The sequence below is a fragment of the Haliotis rufescens genome, unplaced genomic scaffold (assembly GCF_023055435.1).
Source record: "Haliotis rufescens isolate VD_foot unplaced genomic scaffold, xgHalRufe1.0.p SCAF_6, whole genome shotgun sequence".
Taxonomy (NCBI): Eukaryota; Metazoa; Mollusca; class Gastropoda; order Lepetellida; family Haliotidae; genus Haliotis; species Haliotis rufescens.
Genome location: NW_025964334.1, coordinates 60,467,956 through 60,495,212, shown reverse-complemented (window position 1 = coordinate 60,495,212; position 27,257 = coordinate 60,467,956). Strand labels below are relative to the sequence as shown.

The window sequence follows — 27,257 nt, the reverse complement described above, 5'->3', positions numbered from 1 at the left end:
CACTGAATGTTGGGTCGGCCCCGATATAATACTGAAATAAGTTGGGAAACCCACATCTATCAGGTTCTGAGATGCAAATCCACCAGATTCTGAAATATGCCGTTAGGAAAACCAGATCTATCAGGTACTGAGAAAAGTTGTCAGGAAACCACATCAGGTTTTAAAATACGTTGTAAATATACCCATTTATCTATCAGGTACTGAGATAGGTTGCAAGGAAACCAAAATCTATCGACTAATGAATAAAATAAATAAATAAACAACAGACATTCCATATTAAAGTCACTCTCAACCACCGCAATATGAAAATATCAACATGTTTCAGTTTTCGAAAAAAGGTGAGATTTCAAAAACAAACTTTACTCTGTATCCTGAGAACAAATAACGAAGAACTTGTGACCTACAATCCCAAGGCGGAGGATAGTACCAGTTAATTATTAGTGATAAAGATGACACAACTCATCACATGAATATTATTTTGATATTTGTTGTTGATATATTCAATGGCATAGATACAATAACTCGGACTGAAAAGGCTGTACGGGCAGGGTGCCTATAAAGACAAGGGGTGTGTGTGTGTGTGTGTGTGTGTGTGTGTATGTGTGTGTGTGTTGATGACAATTTAATTCTGATAGTGGCAACAACAAGGGAGGGTGGAGCCACGGCGTTTCTTAGACTGGATTCCCCCTGCTCAAATATACGCCGGTGTCTATATGGAGTCCTGCACTGAAGGTGAAAGATATTTCTGCATATTGTGAATGATTCATTCACGAGATATCCCCCGGCAGATGTTATGGCGTAATCCCCCTCATCCTTCCCCCCCTCCTCCATCCCAGTAGAGATAGTACTGATCCCCAAACATGCCAACCTCCGCACATAACTGATAAGTTTAACAGAAATAGATCATCTCCGCGGTTCAAGCGTTGTTGCCAGAGGGAAAGATTTCATGCTTAAAAAGCTAAATAAACTTGAAACAGATGAATTTCTATTTTGGCCCTGGGTTGTATCCATCTTTCATTCAGCGATGAGGGCGAGATTCCTGGCATATCTGGGGAGTCATTGGTTATCTAGTCTTCGAGGTTTCGTACCCGCCTAAACAACGATCTAGTACCTATACCTTAATACTACCACCAGCCTAAGATGAAAAAACTGCACATTAAGTTTGTTCACTGTTTGAGGTCAATCATATATTCGTCCTGGATATCAGTCGACACATGCCGATACTCGTGTACAGTTTGGATTTCTTTTCTTTTTTACAGATAATTTACGTTGGGACAAAAAGCGACGAGGACCGTTTCTAGATTCAGGCACATTACAGAATAAACAACTCAGAACTGATGGATGACCAGACGTGGAGACTGGGGTCTGTCCTGCAACGAACGTTCTAAACGCTCCCCTTATACACCTTAGCAGGAGTTGTCACAGACGCACGGACGGACAGACAGACACTTCAGTTAAAGAACAGATATCCCCTGATAACATAAAGCATACAGTTTATATTATATAGATTGGCGATATTGCAAGCACCATTGAAAACATTATACCTCTGTGCTTCAAATATACATAGACTAGAAACTATCACAGTTCTAAAATTCAACAAAATATGCTTAAACAAGTGGAATAAATAGCCTATCTCTATATACAATCTAGTACGTAAACGGCGATATCTAAAGCTAGAGTGTTACCAACCGCTATACCATAGATCACTGCTGGACATACATCTTGTCTTCGTGTCACAGGATAGCGTGGACAAACTATCTACATCCTGAAACGTTGTCGCATCACAAGCACGCGACCCGCTGTTGCTGCTGCTGTTACCGGAAGCAGTACTCCTTAGCCACACTTGGAATTATGGGAAATTCATTAGAATTGCGGATGTCATACTTGTACACATGGCCTGGTGTCACGTGACCATATTGCACGGGGCCACTCAGGGGCACACACGGGACATAACTCTCACATAAGCACATTGACTGAAATCGGCCGATTCCTGTCCTGGACACCGCCTATACCCCTGCCTTCTCTCTACTCGACGAATATATGCGCTCCGTATGCACAGAATTAGCACGTTCCATTTTCCGAAATACACCGAAGACCAATATTGTTTAAATCGGCCACCCTCGGGTTGAATCGGAAAGCTTCTCTGGTGATATCGAACATGCATCGGAAGCAGTCGTGAACATGTCAACATTGTTTCCATGACAACTCGCGTGACGACATCACGTGATGAGATGAAAGCGCCATGACGTCATCACCTTGGAAACATCTACACCACCAGGGGTCTACAGACGATATATCCATAGCTCAACAGCAGAACCGTAAATGTGTAAACGTCATCAAAGTGTGCGTGTCATGTGACACGCCTATCTCCTGTGCACGCTGATGGTGACCATTGGCCTGTCTTGGCTGTCTGTGATGGTGACGGCCGAATCCTTGGTAACAGATACTTTCCTGACATTGGAGCTCTGGGTCACGGCATATGACTTGCGCTGAGTCTGAAGGGGCTTCAGGGGCGCTTCTATTGTCAGCTGTTTGTCCTCTGCTATGTAGGCCGTGATGGTTGTAGGGTCGACACTGTCCGGAAGATCGTACTCTTTATTAAACTCCTTATGTAGCGTTCGGTTCGTCATCTTCTCTTGCCTCTCCGCGTGGACGATCAGCTTCTTGTCCATAGTTTTGACGACAATGTCCTCGGGATTAAACTCTCCAACGTCCACCTGAAGCCGAAGTCTCCTCGACCCGTCCGCTTCCGTTATGATTGGATTCTTCACGGGTGTAGCGACTCCTAGTGGCTTTGATGTAGTGTCGCTCTGGATAGGAAGCATTACCTCCCTTTGCAGCAAGTTCTGCACTGGTCCCTCTATACTGAGTATGCCGTCCTTGCTGAGGAGACACTGCAGCTTGTCGGGGTCGACGTGGCTGGGAATGTCCACCTGTCGGCTGTACTCGCGACTCACCGTCGAGTTGGAGGTCTTCTCCTCGTGGCGAGCGTTCACAATGATCTTTGATTGCTGAACTTTGACCTGTATTTCCTCAGCCTTGAACTCGCTGACGTCAAATCTGACCTTGAACTTTTGTCGTCCCTCACTGTCTGTTTCAAACATAGTTTTGTTATTGTCCATTTGAATGATGCTAGACCTCTTTTCTGAGGGTTTAAGGGTGAAGAAGTCATGCCGCATCTTCTCGAACTCATTTTCCCATTCCTTCCTCCGCTGCTCCATCCTGCTTTCCATGTCCGTCCACAGACTGATCTGGCGGTCCTGGAAGTTCAAATCATCTTTCTTTATCGGAATGTGGAGCTCAGATCGGAATCTCGCCATTGTAGCTTGCTGGGGGAGGGGTCGAGTCACCTGAAACAGAAGAACAGTTGTATCATCTCATCATAGTGTGAGCAGGTGAGTTGGTTTTGTTTTGTTTTGTTTGTTTGTTGTATCATGCCGAACTCAGCAATATTCCAGCTATATGACGGCGTTCTTTAAATAATCGAGTCTGGACCTGACAATCCAGTGATTGACAACATGAGCATCGATCCACGCAATTGGGATCGATGACATGCATCAACCAAGTCAGCGAGCCTGACCACCGGATCCCGTTAGTCGCCTCTTACGACAAGCATAGTCACCTTTTACGGCAAGCGTGGGTTGGTGAAGACCTATTCTACCCCGGATCTTCACGGACCAGGTGAGTGGGTGAGTGGGTGAGTGGGTGAGTAGGTGAGTGGATGGAAAGGTGAATGTTGAGTTACGCCGCATTCAGCAACATCCCAGCTATACTACGTCTGTACAAAAATGAATCTGGGCCAGACAGTCCCGTGATTGATATTATGAGCATCGATCCCGCCGTCGGCCGTCGACTCAACCAAGTCACAGATGATTGGAGGAAGATCACATAACTTGGAGGATGGGAGGTGAATAATACGGTGAGTGAGTGAGTGAGTGAGTTTCCCTTCTCATAAGATAAGAGGGTCTTGATACGAAGGCATGTGGTGCTGAAAGGGGTCTGCATGGTGTACACACGTGGGAAGTCGAAACCGGTCACCTGACACGCCTATACCACTGAACTACCTCTCCAGGACCAGGCCACACACCTCTATCCGCCTGACATACACATGACACATGACACATGACATACCAAGAATAACATGTGATTGCATAGCCTGGAAATAATTGTAGTTGCGAGAAGAGCCTAGCGAACGAGTCTCATTCCTGTAACACGAAACAGCCATTTTTGAAACAAATATTATTGCAATTAAAATAGGTTTATCCTGATATAGACAAAAGAATACATTCCCCGAGTTAACAACAATTACAAAGATAAAACAGGTTATACATTCCCAGTCTATTGTCTGATGTTGGCATCAATATCCAACTTCTTTCTGTTGACTAACTCTTTGACATAAGTGACCGTGAACGCTACGTCTTTGGCGACCTTGATCACCGCAACTACATCTCAACATTGCAGCATCACGGGGACGAGAGTATTCCAGTCGGAGGTTACTGTAACCTAGAGATCCCTCTGGAATTCACTGCCGGGGAAATACTTAAACGCTCTCTTAGTTTGCCAACTTGCCAACTTTGTGTTCAACCCACCAGCAGGTTTCGATCGTTCCTTATCCTTGGGGGATCTCAGTCAGATGGTAAGATAATTGAACGCTGGCATGTCGGAGATGGATGCAGCATGGACGGCCGTGTTTCCATCTGCCGTTACAGTGCTGTCGTTATCAGCATCAACATCGTACATGGCTATTCAGCAGCTTATTTTCGAAACATTCCCACTGGAAGGTAAATAAACAATGCATGAAGTACGCGATAATTGCACCACGGATACAGGTAACGCCATGATGGCGGAACCACGTGACCTGACACTGCTACCTCCCTATACCGTGACCCTGTCAGTCGGCACCTCCACACCGAACGGAGCTGAATAACGAGGTTCCGGGTGGTGTGTACAACAGGGGGCAGATTCCTCCAGGTCCCCCCACCCGACCAACTCTCTCCCTCGACCTGTTTCTCTCCATATTATCACGGCACGTGTTCCCCTGGGGACGTTATCGGAAGACTTCCTACATGGGGGATATTGTGTGACGTCACTTCCTGGTGTCCTACACCGTTATATGGCTTGAATATTGCTTAAATAAGAGGCGACTAACGGGATCGGGTGGTCAGGTGATCGATTTGGTTGATGCATGTCATCGTATACCAACTGTGTAAGTCGATGCTCATGATGCCAATCACTAGATTGTCTGGTCCAGACTCGATTATTTACAGACCGCCGTCATATGGCTGGAGTGTTACTGAGTGAGTGTGACGTTAAACAACAAACAAACATTCTCTCTCTCTCTCTTCCTGTCTCTCCTCTCTCTTTCTTTCACATAACACAAAATATAATGCATAATTGTATGCTTGGACCCTGCCCAATGAGGGCGTTATGTCCTATAAACGTCTATTCATACCGCCGTGTGCTCTCCCTCACAAGATCAGATGGGCCTTACTCCACTTTACATCTTCAAAGTACGCTGATTGTCAGTCATTGTCTAGCAAATACTGCAAGGTTGTGTGCCGGTACTACTGGGGCTTTGATGTAGATGGGTTGTACCCTTTAACACTCCAGCCCACTCAGCCACAATGGCGGGGTCGCAACACTACATACACAGGAAAGAAAGGTAGCTCTGTAAAGTTACTACCGGACTCACATGCGCTTCAGGGATCAGCTTGAGTGCTATTCATACGACACAAGAGGTAGACACTTGAGGATGTTCCTGAGGATACGGATGTACTGAATTCCCCCCTCCCCCCTCCAGCCCCCCCCCCCCCCCCCCCCCCCCAAGGCCTGTTGGTTGTACTTTACAAACCAGCAGGGGATAGGGCCTCATACCGTTATATAATCCGAACATTACTGTGTTACAAATGCGCAGCGCGTGTATCCAAGGTCATAACAGTTGTTGGCACGTGCAGTATGTTCTCGTCGGAACCTATGTCCCCTCGGGCCCGGAGTGTACACGACCCCGTCTCCTCGTGCCCCGGATGTAATGTACGTTCAAAGGAAACACAAACATTAAGTTGGTGTGCCGCCCAGCCTGGGATTCTCGGAACAATTCGGGTGAATTCGGCAAATGTCACGGATTCACGGCCTTGTGCACGGATTCCAGGCTCTTAGACACGCGAGTGTCTCTCCGGGTACATCAGATTGGAATGATCTGACACGACCGACCATACAACTGACGTGTCATGCATGACATTGGGGACCAGACTGACGTGTCCAGTAGACACATGACATTGGGGACCAGACTGACGTGTCCAGTAGATACATGACATTGGGGACCAGACTGACGTGTCCAGTAGATACATGACATTGGGGACCAGACTGACGTGTCCAGTAGACACATGACATTGGGGACCAGACTGACGTGTCCAGTAGACACATGACATTGGGGACCAGACTGACGTGTCCAGTAGATACATGACATTGGGGACCAGACTGACGTGTCCAGTAGATACATGACATTGGGGACCAGACTGACGTGTCCAGTAGACACATGACATTGTGCACCAGACTGACGTGTCCAGTAGACACATGACATTGGGGACCAGACTGACGTGTCCAGTAGACACATGACATTGTGCACCAGACTGACGTGTCCAGTAGACACATGACATTGGGGACCAGACAGACGTGTCCAGTAGACACATGACATTGGGGACCAGACTGACGTGTCCAGTAGACACATGACATTGGGGACAAGACTGACGTGTCCAGTAGACACATGACATTGGGGACCAGACTGACGTGTCCAGTAGATACATGACATTGGGGACTAGACTGACGTGTCCAGTTTGGTTGTTTTCTTGTTTGTTTGATGTTTAACGCCGCAATATTCCAGCTATATGACGGCGGTCTGTAAATAATTGAGTCTGCAGCAGACAATCCAGTGACTGACATTATGAGCATCGATCCACGATCCAAGTCAGTGAGCCTGACCACCCGATCCCGTTAGTCGCCTCTTACGACAAGCCTAGTCGCCTTTTACGGCAAGTATAGGTTGCTGAAGACCTATTCTACGCCGGATCTTCACGGGACACGTGCCCAGAAGATACATTACTCACGCGCGCGCGCGCGCGCGCACACACACACACCATCCCTACTGTGTTCGTAAGAGTCCAATTCAACACGGCCATTGCTGCATTCTTTTAACAGACACACGCTGACGTTGAAATTCTTACAATATTTATTGATAGCAAATTGCATTGGCATGAAACACTTTCTAAGCTTTCTGCTTTATCGATAAACCGCTCACATCCAGACGTGATAAGCCCCCGGGATTGAGTGCTTCGATCTTCACGTGGCAGTAAACACCGCGTCTTGCTATGTACCTCACACAGAGGCTGATGGGGGAAGCAGGGGGATCTGTCTCCCAGGACCAAAGGATGCTGTGTGAACACGGACATAGGAGATGACGCACTTGTTGGTGTAAAAACTCATATGTAAAACATGGTCTTGCACACACACACACACACACACACACACACACACACACACACACACACACACACACACACACACTAACACACTAACACTAACACTAACACACACACACACACACAAACACCTGACGTTGACAGTGGTGGTAGCGGGTCTCCATCCACACCGTACCATCTCATGCCTATAGTCTACACCTTCTATCCCATGTGTTCAATTTCATGAGTACAGACTCAGGTGCAGTCTTAGGTGTAAACTTTCATGTGTAGTCGTAGGTGTACAGACTCAGGTGTAAACTCTCAGGTGTACAATCTTAGGTGTACAGTCTGAGGTGTAAACTCTCAGGTCTACACTCTTAGGTGTAAACTCTCAGGTGTACAGTCTCACGTGTACAGTTCTAACTCCAATACCGTAACATTGGCTTACGGTAGTCGGTGCGCTTGGATCGCTTTGGGAACGGGGCTCGGTACTGATCGACGTTAACAGTTTTGCAACACTCTCACACGGTCTCAAGTCGCACGTCCCGGGACATAATCAGGGGTTCGAATCCCAGCTTCGCCCTGCCCCTGATCTTGGTTTATGGGCACCATATCCATGCGTGTGGGTTAGAACCTGCTGCGTCAACTCGGGCATTTAATCCACATCAAGATGATATAACTGAAGACCACCTCCCTTGTCTGGTGGTAGAGCGTCCACCCAGGTGAGGTGAGGTGAGGTGAGGTGAGATGAGATGAGGTGAGGTGAGGTGAGGTGAAATGGGTTTTAACGTCGCGTCAAAGATTATTGCACTCATATAGCCACGTGTGTGAGTGTGTGTGTAGCTGCTTGTACTAGTCCAGACTGATGCCGATTTATATTGCTAGCTCACTGAGATACCATGCCGCAGTTTAACATGAATACCCCACTCAGACACAGTATACTGACTCCAAGCCGACCAGTCCTTGTTTAGCCCCTTATTACCGAGCGCCAGGCAGGGTAACAACAAATACCATCTTTTACGTCATCCCAGAGAGCGGGAGGTCCGGGGTTCCATCCCCGGGCGCGTCATACAAAAAGATGTTACCTCACCAATTTATCTCACCTCACCTCACCTGATACACTGTTCAAAGCGGCGTTAAACTCAATTCACTCACTGCCTCTTACACCTACCATTCACGCAGGCATGTACCCTAGGAAACGAACCCGTGAAGATCCGGGGTAGAATAGGTCTTCAGCAACCCATGCTTGCCGTAAATGGCGACTATGCTTGTCGTAAAAGGCGACTAACGGGATCGGGTGGTCAGGCTCGCTGACTTGGTTGATGCACGATCATCGATCCCAATTGCGTGGATCGCGATGCTCATGATATCAATCACTGGATTGTCTGGTCCAGACTCGATTATTTACAGACCGCCGTCATATAGCTGGAATATTGCTGAGTGCGGCGTTAAACAACAAACCATCCAACCAAACCTAGAACACGTGAAACGAGATGTGACAGTGTACACTGAGTTCATCCCATCTACACTCCGGGAAACAAGAACAAAAGTCGACATCAATTCCAGAACGGACCACTAACGTGGCCAGACAGGTATGGCCAAGATGTGAGCGACGAGATCTGACCATGGGAGTGAATCCCACCGAATTGTACACGACAGGCAGATCTGTGGAGGCACCGGAAGTGACGTGTTTGACTTTGAAGCCGCACAGAAATAGTCTCAAGTGTTACCGTGGTATTTTCAGGGCACTTGTTGAAGCTGATGGCTATTTATGGTCTCGTAATGAGTAAATGAGGGGAAAAACGATCATTTATCTCGGTATCGCGATACGTGTGAGAGCCGTGTCAGAGATGGGAAGACTACATCGACTGTAACAAGGTGGTGTAATGTACACCGCACGCCACACTCATAAACGTGAAGTGAGTGAGTATGGTTTTACGCGCTTTTAGCAATATTCCAGCAATATCACGGAGGGGGGTGGGGAGTGGGGGGTGGGGGATGGGAGTGAGTGAGTATGGTTTTACGGGCATTTAGCATTATTCCAGCAATATCACGGCGGGGGACATCAGAAATGAGCTTCACATTTGGGTGGGGTAGCCTAGTGGTTTAAGCGTTCGCTCATCACGCCGAAGAACCGGGTTCGATTCCCCACACGTTACAATGTGTGAAGCCTTTTTGTGGTGTCCCCCGTCGTAATATTGCTGGAATATTGCTAAAAGCGGCGTAAAACCATACTCACTCTTTCAGTTAAATTTAAAGACTGCAGAGTCAACTTCTATATTCTTTCTGTATGACGTGGCAGTGCAGGTTTTAGATCCAAGAACAAGATCCGGGGTAGAATAGGTCTTCAGCAACCCATGCTTGCCGTAAAAGGCGACTATGCTTGTTGTAAGAGGCGACTAACGGGATCGGGTGGTCAGGCTCGCTGACTTGGTCGATGCATGTCATCGTTTCCATATTGCGTGGATCGATGTTCATGATGTCAATCACTGATTTGTCTAGTCCAGACTCGATTATTTACAGACCGCCGTCATTAGGTGGAACATTGCTGAGTGTTAAACAACAAACAAAACAAACAAACAAGATCCAAGACACTGACCACTTTTGTGAAACCCATGGATGTGGTGATAGGCCATTGCTAATCATGAGGGAGATGGTGTTTGAATCCTCGCTGAATACTCAATAGCACGTTACCATGGAGACGAACGTGGAGATTTCAGGCACCTATTTATTTCTATTCAGTTCAACATTCAACAACATGGTGAAAGCAACCTAGTCGGACCCCATGGCGCAATAGCATTGTGCAAAGACTACCCACACAGCCATGACATCCTAGCAGTGCCACACGTGTATACGGGCAGTTAAATATTGGATAAAGCTACTTCGTATGAATTCAAATAGATTTCCTCTTCATTGTTATAATATGTTAAAAGCCTTGGATGAAAAGGGTAAATATTGTTTATGGGTGTCTGATATCAGGAATATTCTTTGTATGTCTGGTTTTTCTCTTGCATGGATATCTCAAGATGTTGGAAATGATAAACTATTTATCTTCATGCTTAAGGAAAGATTAGTTGATATATTCTCACAAGATTGGCACTGTCAAATATCATCCTCAAGGTTTTTATGCCATTATACGAATATAAAATCTTTACTTGTTCCTGAAAAATATGTATCTGTACTTCAGGATAGAACTTTGAGAAGATCTTTGTGTAAATTACGTATATCATTACATAATTTTAATGTTAACAATCTCAGAAAGAAAAATGTACAAGATAAAGAAAGTAGTTTATGCCGTTATTGTAATGAAGGCTATGTTGAGGATGAGTTTCATGTACTTCTCATTTGTAAATATTATCAGTTTCTTAGAAATAGATACCTCCCTATGATTTCAACTATGTACAAAGATGAACAACTGATGAGAAATTTGTTGAACTCCTGCAATGCAAATACAATATCATCTCTGTCAATATTCCTGAAGAAGATTTTTGAAATTAGACGATAATATTTTATGTAAACTTATTATTACCCACACGTGACTGTACAATGTTGATACAAAAAACAAACACTACTGTACTATAGGTCATATGGCCTAAAATATTGAATAAACTTCTGTTCTGTTCTTGTTCTGTTCACACGTGTATAATTACAGAATACCCTCATCAAGTCTACTACTGGAGGTGTGTGGCAGCGCAGACACGTCCTGGTTTCTGTACGATGCACCAAATGTTCCAGCTGGTCTGCCATAATTTGAAGTGAGTGAGTGAGTGAGTGAGTGAGTTTGATTTTACGCCGCTTTTAGCATTATTCCAGCAATTTCACGGCGGGGGACACCAGAAATGGGCTTCACACATTGTACCCATGTCGGGAATCGAACCCGGGTCTTCGGCGTGACGAGCGAACGCTTTAACCACTAGGCTACCCGACCGCCCCCCCATAATTTGAAGATCACATATTGTCACAAATATGATGTCCCGACAGATTTGCCATAGTTCGACGTACACATCGTTATTTAAAGAGAAGAAGATGTCTCGACAGATCTGCCATTGTTCGACGTACAGGTCATAATTTTATAACAAAAATAGGTCCCCACAGATTTGCCACAGTTGGACGTACACATCATTATCTTAAAAACCCGAAGATGTCCCGACAGATCTGCCATAGTTCCACGGACACGTCATTATTTTATAACAAAACAATGTCCCGACAGATCTGCCATAGTTCGACGTACAAATCATATTGTTATAAATACAATATCTCGACAAGTTTGTCATTGTCCGACGTACACATATATCCCGTTTTAAATAAGATGTCCCGGCGAGTATTCCATAGCGATTCGATGTGTTGACGTCCACTCCTTCATTGTCAACACAGTTAAACGTCCCCGAGTTCGCCTCAATAACATCGACTGCTGACACAGCATAATTAACACTGGCAAACACGAGTCACTGAACAAACACTCCACTGTTTTAACCAGACCCTAACAAACACAACCCCAGTAATAGCACAGATTAACAAGGTCCCACGGATAATCTCGGCAAACGGAATAGTTTCCTCTTCACACAATACTTAAGGAAGTATCAGGGGACTGCGAAAGCGGTAAACCGGTCCAATAATAGATTGGCATTGTATTATTACAAAGTTCATTGTCACGTATTTCATATATATTAGGGGCAGTCGGGTAGCCTAGTGGTTAAGGCGTTCGCTCGTCATGCCGAAGACATGGGTTCTATTCCCGACATGGGTACCGCGTGTGAAGCCATTTCTGGTGTCCCCCGCCGTGATATTGCTTGAATATTGCTAAAAGCGGCGTAAAACCATACACACTCACTCAAACATAAAAGGATCAGGAGGACCCTTGCCCCCTCCCCACCCCCCACGGCAAGGACGTTATACCGCATAATCGTATCTCTTGTTGACCAAATAATACCCCTCCGCGGCTGATAAAAACATTTTCCTCATTCACCGTGAAACACCTTTCCTTGTTTATCAATATTCATATATACTCAACCAGGTGCAGAAACCTGATCAATATCGCCCACACCGAACAGTTGCTTCATTTGCTTGTACCCAGCCAGCCATGTTCATCTGTATCTGCATCAACTGTTGAGTTAGAGGAAGATGCTGTGCCATGTGTCAGGCTCCCTACATCCATACTGGGGCGATTCATGTCGCCTACAGCAGGCTACCTATTGTCAATGCGTCACATTGTCAGGGTCACCTATATTCGTGGGCGTGTGCCGCGCGTTTCAAATCGACCGTAAATAGACTCAACATTCCTCCGTGCCCGCGTCAGATGTTGACATAGCGAGGTTGCTATTTCTACTGTACTAGTCCCTTCTCTATAGTAAATCATTTACATCACCAATACGTGTTGGGTGTATTCCTGTCATTGTCAATAACATTACATGAAGCATTAATATTCAACGTGAATGTCACACCGCCATGTCATACAGAATAGGTTTAATACACAGACGACTATAGCCGAGTGTTGTTCAACACTGTGAGGAAGTAACTGCCTTATCAAAGTATGCATTGAAACTAGTAACCACTCTTGCGACATATGGTATAGAATTCAACAAGTGACACATCTGTACATCGATCACTGTCGACGTGTTTATTCCCGATACGTCGACCAACGTAAGACGACATAACTTAAGTGACACAAGATCTAGACATGATATGGAGGTTATCACTCGGCGTGATATAAGTATTATACCTACAGTAAGTGATCCGAGGTTGAAGCGACACATGATTGACAGATATATGATTGACAGATATAGTCCCCTGCACGCGGTTGTCTATTTCACTGTCGTGGCACCGATTTCGAAATTCAGGTGCTTGTTTCAACAGCTACCCATCCCGTGTCGTGGTTCCTGGTATGACGTCACAAATGACCCACATAGTATGAGATGTGAAATACTACCGTTGAAAAGTATCAAATATATTATGAGGTCACAAAATTTGATCGTGTCAATTTGTGTAGCACGACAGTATATTTTTTTTGTAACATCACAAACTGAGCCACATCTGTGACGACTATACCCCTGTCAACAATGTAACTAATGTACGGTATTCTGTTACCCGGTTACACTACATCTGATTATCAAAGAGAAAAAAAAAACTTACCCCGACCCAACATTTCCTTGATCGTGATTCCCATGCTGATCGTGTCCTGACCAACTGACAGATCAAAGAACGCCGCCTGTCGATGGTACCTGACAGGTAAATCAGCAGGTATGTTACACTCCAGGTGTGTGACGTGACAGTAACGGCAGACGGAGCCAACACAAACACCGCCCGGACCGACTTGGACGACGACCAGCGACGTCTATCCCAGCCGCTCTACCGACCTCACGGACACCTCAGCTAGGGGAGATTCCCTCAAGACTAGACTTACACAGGCCCCCGCTTGAATATCTTTACATGAGGCGAAGGAAACTTTGTAGATATACAGATGAGTGAGTGAGTGAGTCGTTGGTTGGTTGGGGTGAGTGAGGGAGAGAGTGAGTGAAACTGAAGCAAATTATTGGGGTCTGCCAGTTAGGTGAAACCCCCGAATGAAGCAGGTTATTGAGGTCTGCCACTAAGGTGAAACCCGTGAGTGAAGCAGGTTGTTGAGATCGGCCAGTTAGGTGAAACCCTCTAGTGAAGCAGGTTGTTGAGATCGGCCAGTTAGGTGAAACCCACGAATGAAACAGGTCGTTGAGGTCTGCCACTAAGGTGAAACCTACGAATGAAGCAGGGTGTTGAGGTCTGCCGCTTAGGATGAAACCCACAAGTGAAGCAGGTTGTTGAGGTCTGCCACTAAGGTGAAACCCACGAATGAAACAGGTTGTTGAGGTCTGCCACTAAGGTGAAACCCACTAGTGAAACATGTTGTTGAGTTCTGCCAGTGAGGTGAAACCCACGAATGAAACAGTTTGTTGAGGTCTGCCACTAAGGTGAAACCCACGAATGAAACAGGTTGTTGAGGTCTGCCACTTAGGTGAAACCCAGGAATGAAACAGGTTGTTAAGGTCTGCCACTAAGGTGAAACCCACGAATGAAACAGGTTGTTGAGGTCTGCCACTAAGGTGAAACCCACTAGTGAAACATGTTGTTGAGTTCTGCCAGTGAGGTGAAACCCACGAATGAAACAGTTTGTTGAGGTCTGCCACTAAGGTGAAACCCACGAATGAAACAGTTTGTTGAGGTCTGTCACTAAGGTGAAACCCACGAATGAAACAGTTTGTTGAGGTCTGTCACTTAGGTGAAACCCGTGAATGAAGCAGGTTGTTAAGGTCAGCCACTGAGGTGAAACCAACGAATGAAGCAGGCTGTTGAGGTCATCCACTGAGGTGAAACCCACTAGTGAAACATGTTATTGAGGTCTGCCACTGAGGTGAGACTTACCTTTCATCCTACATTACGTCAGCAGAAGCATGAACTAGTCTGAGCCTAATACTGAACAATCGTATTCCCGCTGATCTGCTGACAGAGCCCCAGCAGCAGTAAAGGGCCATCTATCTGGTATCAAGGAATCAATTGAAACTCGACACCTCTACCAGCGCTTCTCAGTGGAATGAAGCGAAGCGTTATTTTACCATGGATCATAAAACATAATGTTCATAAGTTTTAATCATAACGAAATATAATAACGGTTAATCCCCCGGGAGCGACCAACACAACCTTGCAGCAAGTCTAGTTTCACCCGAGCGATGCAGTTCAGTAATATGATTACCATGTGGAAATTGTGAGTTAATCCTTAATGGCAGAAAACCGAGCAATGTGGCAAGTACCTGCTGGTTTGGAAACGATTCTCCAGCCCCGTTCAAGGTGTCCTGGGAGGGGGTATCACAAGACGTTGACTTGAGGGAATCGATAAGTCTTTACAGGAACATGCCCCTTCTTACAAAACAGGTCATCTCGCCAAGCACCCAGGAATAACCGACCGTTGATCATACGCTGTTTTAACAACGAGCTGGTGATTAGAATGTGTTATGGCATGGCTCAACAGGGGGAGCAATTGATTGGCGCGCACATAAACCTGCTGCACATCACCCACAAGCGAAACAATCGATCAGGAACCACTCACGTCTCTCTTATCACGTTAGGACATAAACAACATGCCTGCATTTAGGGAGAAATCGTCCAATCAATGTGGCTGTTATGCCAGGCCCGTGTTTTTCACTGTTAAAGAGCATAAAATATTCCTTAGACCCGTTTTTCTCAAGCTAATCATTTGTAAGGGAGCAGTGAGTGAGTATGGTTTTATGCCGATTTTAGCAATATTCCAGCAATATCAGGGCGGGGGACAAAAGAAATGGCCTTCACACGTTTTAACCATGTTGGGAATAGAACCCGGGTATTTTGCGTGACGAGCGAAAGCTTTAACCACTAGTCTATCTAATCGCCCCTTTATAGGATGTGTGAATGATTTGATACATTTGTGTGTGATTGGGTATGGCATGTAGGTATAGGTGTATAGGAGCGCTGTGAGATGCGTAGGGGGCGCTGTGAGGTGTGAAGACGGCACGGTGAGGAGCATAGGGGGCGCTGTGAGATGTATAGGGGCGCTGTGAGGTGTGAACACGGCGCGGTGAGGGGTATAGGAGACGCTGTGAGATGCGGTTTCACAGGGGGCGCTGTGAGGTGTGAATAGGGCGTGGTGAGGAGTATAGAGGTTGCTGTGACGGTGGAGGGGGCGCTGTGAGTTGGTATTGCTTGGTGATGTAGGTAAACATCCGACGTATGAAGACGTCTGGAGGTCGTGAAAGGTGAACTGACTGCCGAGTTGCCTGGTGAGCGGGTCCAGTCACCCAGTGTGAGCAGGGCGGGATGTCCAGGTGTATCTGATTAGGAAACTATTGTCCATATCACGCCCCACCACAGTAACGAGGACATAGCCGACACTAACTGCACATCAGCTGAAGGATATATGTCCAAGCTGTGCTTGAAAGACGACCTATTAACGATGAAGATGACTTAAAGATGGACCCATCTCCGGCCAGCCTCCTGAGGCGAAACAAAAACAGTTGCCATCCTGCTGTACACGAAGGTTCCAGGAGAACACAGTCATATCAACAACGCAACACACACAACACTACAACGTTACACACACAAGACTACAACGTTACACACACAAGACTACAACGTTACACACACGAGACTACAACATCGTTACACACACAAGACTACAACGTTACACACACGAGACTACAACGTTACACACACAAGACTACAACGTTACACACACACGACTACAACGTTACACACACAAGACTACAACGTTACACACATAAGACTACAACGTTACACACACAAGACTACAACGTTACACACACAAGACTACAACGTCGCTACACACACAAGACTACAGCGTCGTTACACACACAAGACTACCACGTCGCTACACACATAAGACTACAACGTTACACACACAAGACTACACTGTTACACACATAAGACTACAACGTTACACACACAACACTACAACGTTACACACACAACACTACAACGTTATACACATAAGACTACAACGTTACACACACAAGACTACAACGTTACACACACAAGACTACAACGTTACACACATAAGACTACAACGTTACACACACAACACTACAACGTTACACACACGAGACTACAACATTACACACACAAGACTACAACGTTACACACACAAGACTACAGCGTCGTCACACACACAAGGCTACAACGTTACACACACAAGACTACAACGTCACACACACAAGGCTACAACGTTACACACATAAGACTACAACGTTACACACACAAGACTACACTGTTACACACATAAGACTACAACGTTACACACACAAGACTACAACGTTACACACACAAGACTACAACTTTACACACACAAGACTACAACTTTACACACACAAGACTACAACGTTACACACACAAGACTACAGCGTCGTCACACACACGAGACTTCAACGTTACACACAAAAGACAAAAGCGTTGTTACACACACGAGACTTCAACGTCGTTTCACACACACGACTACAACCTGCCTGCTGTCATTGTGACCATGTTTTCTTTATTATGTTGGTATGACTATGGTTTATAATGACGGTATGACCATGGTTTATAATGACGGTATGACCATTATTTATAATGACGGTATGACAGTGGTTTATACTGTCGATATGACCATGGTTAAAAATGTCAGTATGACCCCGGTTTAAAATGTAGGTATGACCACGGTTTAAAATGTTGGTATGACCACGCTTTAAAATGTCGATATGACCATGGTTAAAAATGTCGATATGACCATGGTTTAAAATGTCGGTATGACCACGCTTTAAAATGTCGATATGACCATGGTTAAAAATGTCGGTATGACCATGGTTTAAAATGTCGGTATGACCACAGTTTAAAATGTCGGTATGACCACAGTTTAAAATGTCAGTATGACCACGGTTGAATGACGATATGACTGTATGTTTGACCACAATCATTTCTATCAGAGAGTGGCGTCTTTAAGGATTGAGAAGGGGGACGCAGTGTGTTTCAGCCGAGGGAGCCTGACAGCCATGTACACAGAACGTGCACAGCGCGATGAGCTCCCAGTTCCTCTGTTCATCAGCTTCTGGTTCCCCCGACCTGACTGTCTGACGACAGACTTCCTCCACTGAGCAAACACTCTGCCGCACTCTCCATCTCAAATCAATGGCTCGATCAAATCTGTAAACATCAACGTTCTGCTGTGAGGCAATAGTCAGCGAATAAACGTCCTTCTCAAAGACTCCCTTTACTTAAATGTACCGTATCTTAATTCCGGCAAAGCAATAAATTCCCGAGCTGGGCAATCATATTCAGTCCATTTCACCTTCTGAGGGCAAGGCATTTTACCAGATGAGCGTTACCCATTCAATAGGCCCCAATCAGACGGCAGTAATCCCCTCCCTGCAGTAGACGTTCACCCCCCTCTGTGAAACATCTCATCTTAAAGGCATGTTCAAAGTGGGGCGTTACGACATCGATTGGACCTAAATGTTACTGAATGTGGTAATAAGGCCACCGTTAAATCTGTTATATCCTGTCTTCACCCAGAGACAGTTCTATAGCGGTAACGTACTGCCTGGCGTTAATCATAAGACCCTACCCTCGGACATCGAGTAGGTCTTGAGTTGTGAGTAATTATATAATTTACATCCAGGCATCAGATCTGACGACAGGGGTAGTGTCGTGGTTGATGTCACGTGTGATGATGGGGAGTAATCTGTATACTTAATGACGTAGAAGATGAGGCACTGAGTGGAGTGGGTTGGTGCCACTTGAGTTAACGCCGTCAAGTCTGTGATGAAATGGGTCGGATCCTTCAAGGGCACTAAACCATTAAATCAGTGCTTGCTAGTTATCCAATTCCATTGATCGCCTCCTCGCCCTGCCCTCGTTGACGACCCAGGAGCCGTTGTATTCACGTCCCGGGGGATGTGGAGAGTGGGGTTAGGCGCAGATCGATGTGGTTTCCCCCTTCCCTACATCACCAGCCACGGGATTTGCAGCAGACAGTGTCTATCTAACACGGGGTTGTGAGTATCTACACATCTTATCAAACTGGCGGATCCTGCAGACTCCAGTGTAGCGGATCCTGCAGACTCCAGTGTAGCGGATCCTGCAGACTCCAGTGTAGCGGATCCTGCAGACTCCAGTGAAGCGGATCCTGCAGACTCCAGTGTAGCGGATCCTGTAGACTCCAGTGTAGCGGATCCTGCAGACTCCAGTGTAGCGGATCCTGCAGACTCCAGTGTAGCGGATCCTGCAGACTCCAGTGTAGCAGATCCTTCAGACTCCAGTGTAGCGGATCCTGCAGACTACAGTGTGGTGGATCCTGCAGACTCCAATGTAGCGTATCCTGTAGACTCCAGTGTAGCGGATCCTGCAGACTCCAGTGTAGGGGATCCTGCAGACTACAGTGTAGCGGATCCTGCAGACTCCAGTGTAGCGGATCCTGCAGACTCCAGTGAAGCGGATCCTGCAGACTCCAGTGTAGCGGATCCTGTAGACTCCAGTGTAGCGGATCCTGTAGACTCCAGTGTAGCGGATCCTGCAGACTCCAGTGTAGCGGATCCTGCAGACTCCAGTGTAGCGGATCCTGCAGACTCCAGTGTAGCAGATCCTGCAGACTCCAGTGTAGCAGATCCTGCAGACTACAGTGTGGTGGATCCTGCATACTCCAATGTAGCGTATCCTGTAGACTCCAGTGTAGCGGATCCTGCAGACTCCAGTGTAGCGGATCCTGCAGACTACAGTGTAGCGGATCCTGCAGACTTCAGTGTAGCGGATCCAGCAGTGCTTCCCAGCGGGTCAGAAATGTCACTATTACTTGACATCTGGTAGCATGTACCTGCAAGATGCTGGAGAAACTGCTGTACTGGTTGCCGTATGTATAGCCAAGGAGTAATGATGCATTCTCATTAAAATCAGATCTTAGTTCTCACTACGGCAAAACAAAATAATTACAGGTCATGTCAGAACGACCTTTCGCGAACTTTGATCGACCAATGACATGGCAAACAAGAAGTCGACGGCACTAGTTTCAAAGTGGCAACAGCGCTTTGAAAAATATTTTGACATATTTTCGATTCAAATTTTGTAAACCGTATAAAAGTCTAAATGTCTAAGAGGTGGCCTAGACTGTACGGCAGTCTCTTCCCTTCGAATGTTTATCACACTGAAGCAAGAGACGGACGATGATTTGGATGAATTCAGTCGTGAAGCCCTTAACTGTCGTTCGGAATAAACCGTGTTAATTTTTTCGAGGTTTCATGCTTATAAAATCCACGCTGTGGATGTTCCTGTCTTTTCTAACGAATCGTTGTTAATGTACGTCTAATGTGACGTACCCCGTGTTTTCTTCCCACGTACTAGTGAAGAGACCTAGACGAACCACGTCTCTTCACAATCCAGCGTGACGCGCCTTGTCTCTCTATGACCTAACGAGACGTACCATGTGTCTTTATGACCTATAATGTCTCTCTAGGACCTAACGTGATGTACAGCGTGTCATTTTAATTAACGGGACGTTCCAATATGTTCCTCATACATACTAGCATTGATTACATGGTTACGATTATGACCTATCGTGACGTGCCGTGTCTCTATGATCCATCGGGACGTAATGTGTCTCGATGACCTACCGTGACGTACCGTGTCTCTCTATGATCCAACGTGACGTACCATGCGTCTCTATGATCCAACGTGACGTACCATGCGGCTCTATCTTCTACCGTGGTGTGCAGTGTGTCTATGACCTAACGTGACATACCATGTGTCTCCAGGCCTCACGTGACGTACCGCGTCTCTCTACGATCCAACGTGACGTACCATGCGTCTCTATGATCCAACGTGACGTACCATGCGTCTCTATGATCTAACGTGGTGTGCAGTGTGTCTATGACCTAACTTGACGTACCATATCTCTCCAGACCTAATGTGATCTACCATGTGTCTCTTAGTCCTAACGTGAAGTACCTTGTATCTCTATGATCCAATGTGACGTACCTTGTCTCTCTATTATCCAACGTGACGTACCATGCGTCTCTATGATCTGACATGATGTGCAGCGTATCATTTTAATCATACTAACATTGATTACGACATATGATTGCATATTCTAACGTATTTGCAAAATCTCACATGGCGTACAATGGGTCTTTGAGATCTAACGCGACGTACCATGCGTCTCTATGATCTAACATGACGCGCACCTTGTGATGGAAAGCACGATGGTTGTTCTTCCATACTTCCAGTGGACCAGGGGGCACGGGTGGCCCAGTCGTCTAAGGCGCCGCGATTCGCTGTGCAGAGTTGCGTCCCTTGGGCACGCCAGAAACCTATGATTGTGGGTTCGAATCCCGGTTCACCCCGATTATGTTTCTAGGTTTGTCAGCACCATGCCCGTGCTCGTGGGTTTCACCGAAGTGGTAAACGTCTGAGACCTGCATCACTTCGGGCTTTCCTCCCACGTTAAGCTGACACGCCGCGATATAACTGGAATACTGTTAAAAGCGGCGTTAAACCCAACTCACTCACTCACTCACTCCAGTGGACCATGTGTATACGGATGGCGGCAGACAACCATCATGGCGTACCAGCCGATAGTGCAAGCGAATAAGGAAGGAAGATATTTCAAGTCCTGCAGCAAGTCTAATGAAGACTCATAAGAGAGCGTCTGACAGCCTCCCTCGAATTAATCCGGGTGTTATTGTCCACACGGACTTCCATACAAATCTGTCGCTCCCCGATCAATCACCCCAGGCCCACACAGGCCGGGAACTCCACACAGCGATGTTTCCCCAACACACAATCACATCCCCCAGCGACCGCCGATACTTCCAGGGTACAAAAGACAGGCTTATAAATATTCTGATACGATCTACAGAACCGTTTCCGATAAACCAGTTTTATGTCAAATAATTTGAGATTGATTTTGGAATTGAAATCTGCTTGAAATTGGTATGCACGCAATGCTGTTGTTGGTTTTGAGGAATTTTATCGCTTTTCGGGTAACTGGCTAAAAATCGACATTGTATAAACAGTATTAAAAAACACGGTAGCATTTCGAACTGACGGGCATCACACACAGAGATGCCCCAATTGGGCTTCCATACTTCACTCAGATTAATCAATGAGTTTTTCCTCGTGTTTATGAGCTAGTGAAGCTTAGCTCAAACCACGGACCTATACAAGTCCGTGCTCAACCGAACAACACTGAAGATTTGTTCAATGTATTTAGAGATTGTTTGCACAGGTTTACCAGTTGGTCCGAACAGGCTACCGTACATTCCGCGAGTAATCAATGACGTTAGTATTTCCATTCTACTCAGTCGGCTGAACCCTGTTAACAAACTACATAATCAAGGGAAAGGCAATCGACTCTGAACCGTCTAGAACAGCCCACAGTGGCCGGCCATCACAGCCCACAGCAGCTGATGAGAAATAGCCAATAGTTCCATTCCCTCTCAGTAACTAAAGCAAACAGCCTTCGAGTCAGCGGCAAGTCATGGACACAGCTTCAGCAGTGTAGTGTTTTTCAAAGTAGAAAGTGTTAATAAAAGCGCGGCCATTGTTCTTCTCCATGTAACACAGGGACTTGCTGTGATGGTTTGAAGTTAAGTTCATCCCAGCCGTGATGTCGTCATCACCACGTCCAGGCTCCCGGTTTTATCCATGTTACTCCATGCTTCCCTCCCACAAGAAGCAGACACGCTGTGTTAAAACAGAGCTATTGTTCAAACCCCGGAGATTCCGGGACGGGGTTGGTTCCTTATCATGCTGGTCGTAAGAGACAACTAAATAGGTCGGGTGGTCAGGCTCGGTGACTGTTGGTTATGTCATCGTAGCCGACGAAACAAAAAGGTCGTGCCACTGACACGTGACTTCAGTGACCTGACACGTGACTTCACACTCAGCATAAGGACTACCGTCGTGTTCAGGGACTTACTACACAGGACCGGAATATGTTTCACTGGCAGATGTTTATAAAGTACACATGTCTGTAATACAGACCCTGAAACAAATACAGCCCATGCAAATCTATAATGTTTGGCAGGTCTAGATTACTGCAGTATCAGAAAATGAAGAAAGTCTCTTGGCTCCTATTTATTTTATAAACATCACCTTCAACTAAGCACCCCTAAACACCACCCTAAACTACCCACCCCTAAACACCGCCCTAAACTACCCACCCTTAAACACCGCCCTACACTACCCACCCCAAAACACCACCCTACACTACCCACCCATCAACACCGCCCTAAACTAACCACCCCTAAACAGTAGTAAACACCGCCCTGAACTACCCACCACTAAACACCACCCTAAACTACCCACCCCTAAACACCGCCCTGAACTACCCACCCCTAAACACCGCCCTGAACTACCCACCCCTCAACACCGCCCTAAACTACCCACCCCTGAACTATCCATCCCTAAACACCGCCCTGAACTACCCACCCCTCAACACCGCCCTAAACTACCCACCCCTAAACACCGCCCTGAACTACCCATCCCTAAACACCGCCCTGAACTACCCACCCCAAAACTACCCACCCCTAAACACCACCCTGAACTACCCGGCCCTAAACATCGCCCCGAACTACCCCACCCCTAAACACCACCCTGAACTACCCAACCCTAAACTACCCAACCCTAACCACCGCCCTGAACTACCCACCCCTAAACATCGCCCTAAACTACCCACCCCTAAACACCGCCCTGAACTACCCACCCCCAAAATCCCGCCCTGAACTACCCACCCCTAAACACCACCCTGAACTACCCAACCCTAAACATCGCCCTAAACTACCCACCCACCCCTAACCACCGCCCTGAACTACCCACCCCTAAACATCGCCCTAAACTACCCACCCCTAAACACCGCCCTGAACTACCCACCCCTAAACACCGACCTTAACTACTCACCCCTCAACACTGTCCTAAACTACCCACCTCTCAACACCGCCCTGAACTACCCACCCCTAAACACCGCCCTTGGCAAACCACTCATTCCACCATCACCGACCCCACCGACATCTCGCTGTCACTAAAACTTCCTGATCATGTCTCCAAGGACTCTGGGCAACTCCATGATGCCTAATAAAGACACACGGAACATAGGTGCGTCTCCCCCCAGCCGGGAGACAGTAGGCCGACAGCTCCCCACACAACAGGTGCGTGGTAATATACTGGCACTGTAGAAACACACCATCACTGCGGGTACACATTAGGCATTGAACACCATCAGTCAGAGCTACAGATAAGCAGCGTATTTGCGTTAAATACCCCCCAAAATATTCAAACCCAATTACTTTTAATTAACTTGCGTACAGAAACGTATGTATTTAATCAAGAACTCAAATGTGTAAAAACAGCACGCGTAAATACCCAATGAAGCTTTTTCAACATGCGTACAAAGGAGCTAATTTCCGAAACACAATTACGAGCTAATTTACTATCCGAGTCAAGCCTATATATTTAGAACAGTTATCATGGTTATATACATCTAAAACGTAATTTCATTTTTTTAAATCTGAACTGTTCACTCTTTTTTGGAAATACCCAATAGAGTGATGAATAGATGAGTGAAAAAATGTTGGTTACCAATGAAAAATGTAATAACCCAATATAAATAGAAACCCTGGAGTAAATACTCAACTACTTAACAAGTTATCTAGACCTCTGACATCTCGTATCTCATTCACATCAATCAAAGTCCACAATTGCCTGACAAGATAAACACATCATCACCATGGTAACAGATACATTGCCACCATCATCATTACCATCACAGTCGAAGTCTTGTTGAGTGATGGAGGATAAATATACTACTCAAAAGAAATTAAGGAACACCCGATTCTTTCATATTACTGTGAGGGGCAGCCTAGTGGTTAAAGCGTTCGCTAGTCACGCCGAATGTCCGGGTTCGATTCCCGGCATGGGTACAACGTGTGAAGTCCATTTCTGGTGTCCTCCGCTGTGTTATTGCTGGGACATTGCTAAAATCGACTTAAAACAATTCTATATATCAGTATGGTTAATCTGCCACGGCATGACAGATTAACTATAGCAATAAGAAAGCTTCGAGTGTTCTTAATTTCTCTAGGGTAGTATACTTTAACAACTACAAAATTATTAATTGTTTTTCACTTTTAGTCGTGGGTACGGTCTGGCATATCCTGTTCAGCAACCATCTACAAAACCAGGGTCTTCCAACGCCCCCAAACATTTAGTCGGTAATAGTATACCCCCACTTGAAGGCGAATTGTTTTGCAGCAGATTGTTTAACTTTGGCCAAAGATCAGCATTATATAATCCGAATTTCTTCACTACGAAGGGTCTCCCGTTGTTAATCTTCTCGCCAGGTAATATGCATCGCTGCGCAGGTACGGAAGTGGAGCTGACATAAAACTATTTAACAGGTGACAAACCTTGTAATTGTGACATTCATCTATGTTTTATTTTTTTTCACCTAACCTGTACATAAAAGAGGAATACATTTTTACCAGTTTTCCTTACCCCAAGAAAATGCCTAAAGAGTCCTGAGTTTTTATAGACAAGATAAAAAAGTAAAAAGACAGATAACGTGCCTGCTGCATCCCACTTCGCCGTTATCACAGCGAGGGGCTGGTTCCGTGTTTGTCGAGTATCACGCCCAGTAGAGATGAGAATAGATATCTCTCACTGACCCACTGCACACCCTCTCTCAGGCGGACTAAACCGCCTGCAGCAGCCAGCACACTCGAAACAATGCAGTGCGTGAAAACTGTCCGGGAAATGTCGCCACTGACAGAAACACTATCTGTAAACATGCTTTATGTTCTGACCCTGGAACACTGGAACACCCGATAACGATAAGCTAAGTATGGATGCAAGTCTGTTGCATGTCGAGGAATCCTGGCAAAATGGGAACATGATTTGATACTCGAAGTTATTCTTTAGTTTCCGATATAACAAATACGGACAGCAGACAGTAAACGAGTACGACTGTACGACTGTACGACTGTTGCGATATACAGCTTCTCTACGTGATGTAATGCGTCTTGAATTCTTCAGTCGATAAAGAACATTTTTGCATGTCTGCATGATTTATTTATCTGCTGGTTCGGCCTCGTCTGCGAGTTTGTTTGTTATTATTATTAGTTACGTGATCATGTGGTTTAATGCTCAACAAAAGTACATGATCTTATGTCATTTAACCATTATTGCTGCATAAAGAGAAATTGCGGTCAAATCACCGTCAGCCTTCCCATCAAATGATAGTCTTGTTGTCCACCGATCTGAAAAACAGGCTATACGAGCTCGCACCACAGTCACGTGACAGCCATAAAATCGATATCAGCATCTGATCGGAACCAATGTTATTTGGCAGGCGTGAAATCAACGCCTGTTCCTAAGCGCTAGAATCATGTCACTCACAGACACGGAGACAACAGAGAGATTCTTACCTGTAGGGTATTCCTTGTCGGTGTCGATACAATCCAATCCGAGAAAAATCCAGTAAAATGTAAACCTGTTGGGGCGCTAGCAGACGACCGATTCCTACTCGTATTTTGCTGGGTGCAACCGCTAGCTAGGCCAGTCTATTTGTAAAAGTAGGGGGTGCGGGATGTGGTTTGGGATCCTCCCTACGCGGAATCTGAGCAATGCTGAATAATTCTCGCGTTTTTGATATCTGTCACTACTCTCTGCGAAACAGCCGCTACCGCTGCACCCATCCAAGATGGCGGCCGGCACGTGCGGGGGCAGACGATATATGGGTAGGACCTGCACACAATACGCTTTATACTGATCGTGACGTCATAATAAAGGTGATTTGCATAAATAAATTAAACGAGTGATTTTGACATATAGTGAAATATATTTATATTTCATAATTTATTTCTACGTTGTGTCCGTGGAAGAAGCTAGTGCACATATGGCGTAAACATGGTGTGGTTGTCGTCTGCTGTGATCTGCTGCTGAAGGCGATAACGTGACATGTTCATCTTTGAGTGACCCAGAAGTACAGAAGGGGACTGTTTTTGCCCGTCATCCCTCTATCAAACAAGATAAATGATGGAAAAAACTCAGTAATTAGTAAGCATTAGTACCACCTTTGGGTAGAACAACATGATGTGAAATGGGGTTTAACGTCGCGTTATTATTGCAGAATTCAAAAAATGAAAAAGAAGAAACAGAATTGGAAAAAAACAATCTGTCCCAGCCACCTGTCATCCAAAGTCTACTCAGGAAGGTGAGGTGAGGTGAAATTGGGTTTAACGTCGCGTGCAAGATTATTCCACTTAT

The 27,257-nt window shown here is 45.9% G+C and overlaps 2 protein-coding genes across 4 annotated transcripts; one reads left to right on the top strand and one right to left on the bottom strand.

Annotated features, from left to right (window-relative positions):
- Window positions 1-571: 571 nt before the first annotated feature.
- Window positions 572-26,683, bottom strand: LOC124121716 (major egg antigen-like). Of its 3 annotated transcripts, none has more exons than XM_046484773.2 (2): window positions 26,417-26,683; window positions 572-3,350 (listed from the first exon to the last, which is right to left on the bottom strand). In XM_046484773.2, exon 2 carries the CDS (start codon window positions 3,318-3,320, stop codon window positions 2,364-2,366), a length of 957 nt encoding a protein of 318 aa, XP_046340729.1. In that variant the 5' UTR covers window positions 3,321-3,350; window positions 26,417-26,683; the 3' UTR covers window positions 572-2,363. The 3 variants fall into 3 exon arrangements, with proteins under 3 accessions (XP_046340729.1, XP_046340732.1, XP_046340730.1); XM_046484776.2 differs by lacking the exon at window positions 26,417-26,683 and adding an exon at window positions 15,236-15,380; XM_046484774.2 differs by lacking the exon at window positions 26,417-26,683 and adding an exon at window positions 13,584-13,818.
- On the top strand, window positions 4,658-20,810 carry LOC124121702 (sialidase-like). The gene is made up of 3 exons (XM_046484754.2): window positions 4,658-4,781; window positions 19,042-19,774; window positions 20,750-20,810. The coding sequence occupies exons 1-3, from the start codon at window positions 4,658-4,660 to the stop codon at window positions 20,808-20,810; spliced, it is 918 nt and encodes a 305-aa protein (XP_046340710.2).
- Window positions 26,684-27,257: the final 574 nt, after the last annotated feature.

Coding starts and splice junctions, on each gene's coding strand:
- LOC124121716 (XM_046484773.2), bottom strand. CDS start 3,320: ATGGCGAGATTCCGATCTGAGCTCCACATTCCGATAAAGAAAGATGAT.
- LOC124121702 (XM_046484754.2), top strand. CDS start 4,658: ATGTCGGAGATGGATGCAGCATGGACGGCCGTGTTTCCATCTGCCGTT. Junction 4,782..19,041: donor CGAAACATTCCCACTGGAAG/GTAAATAAACAA, acceptor CGGATCCTGCAG/ACTCCAGTGTAGCGGATCCT. Junction 19,775..20,749: donor CCAGCAGTGCTTCCCAGCGG/GTCAGAAATGTC, acceptor ATGTGTCTCCAG/GCCTCACGTGACGTACCGCG.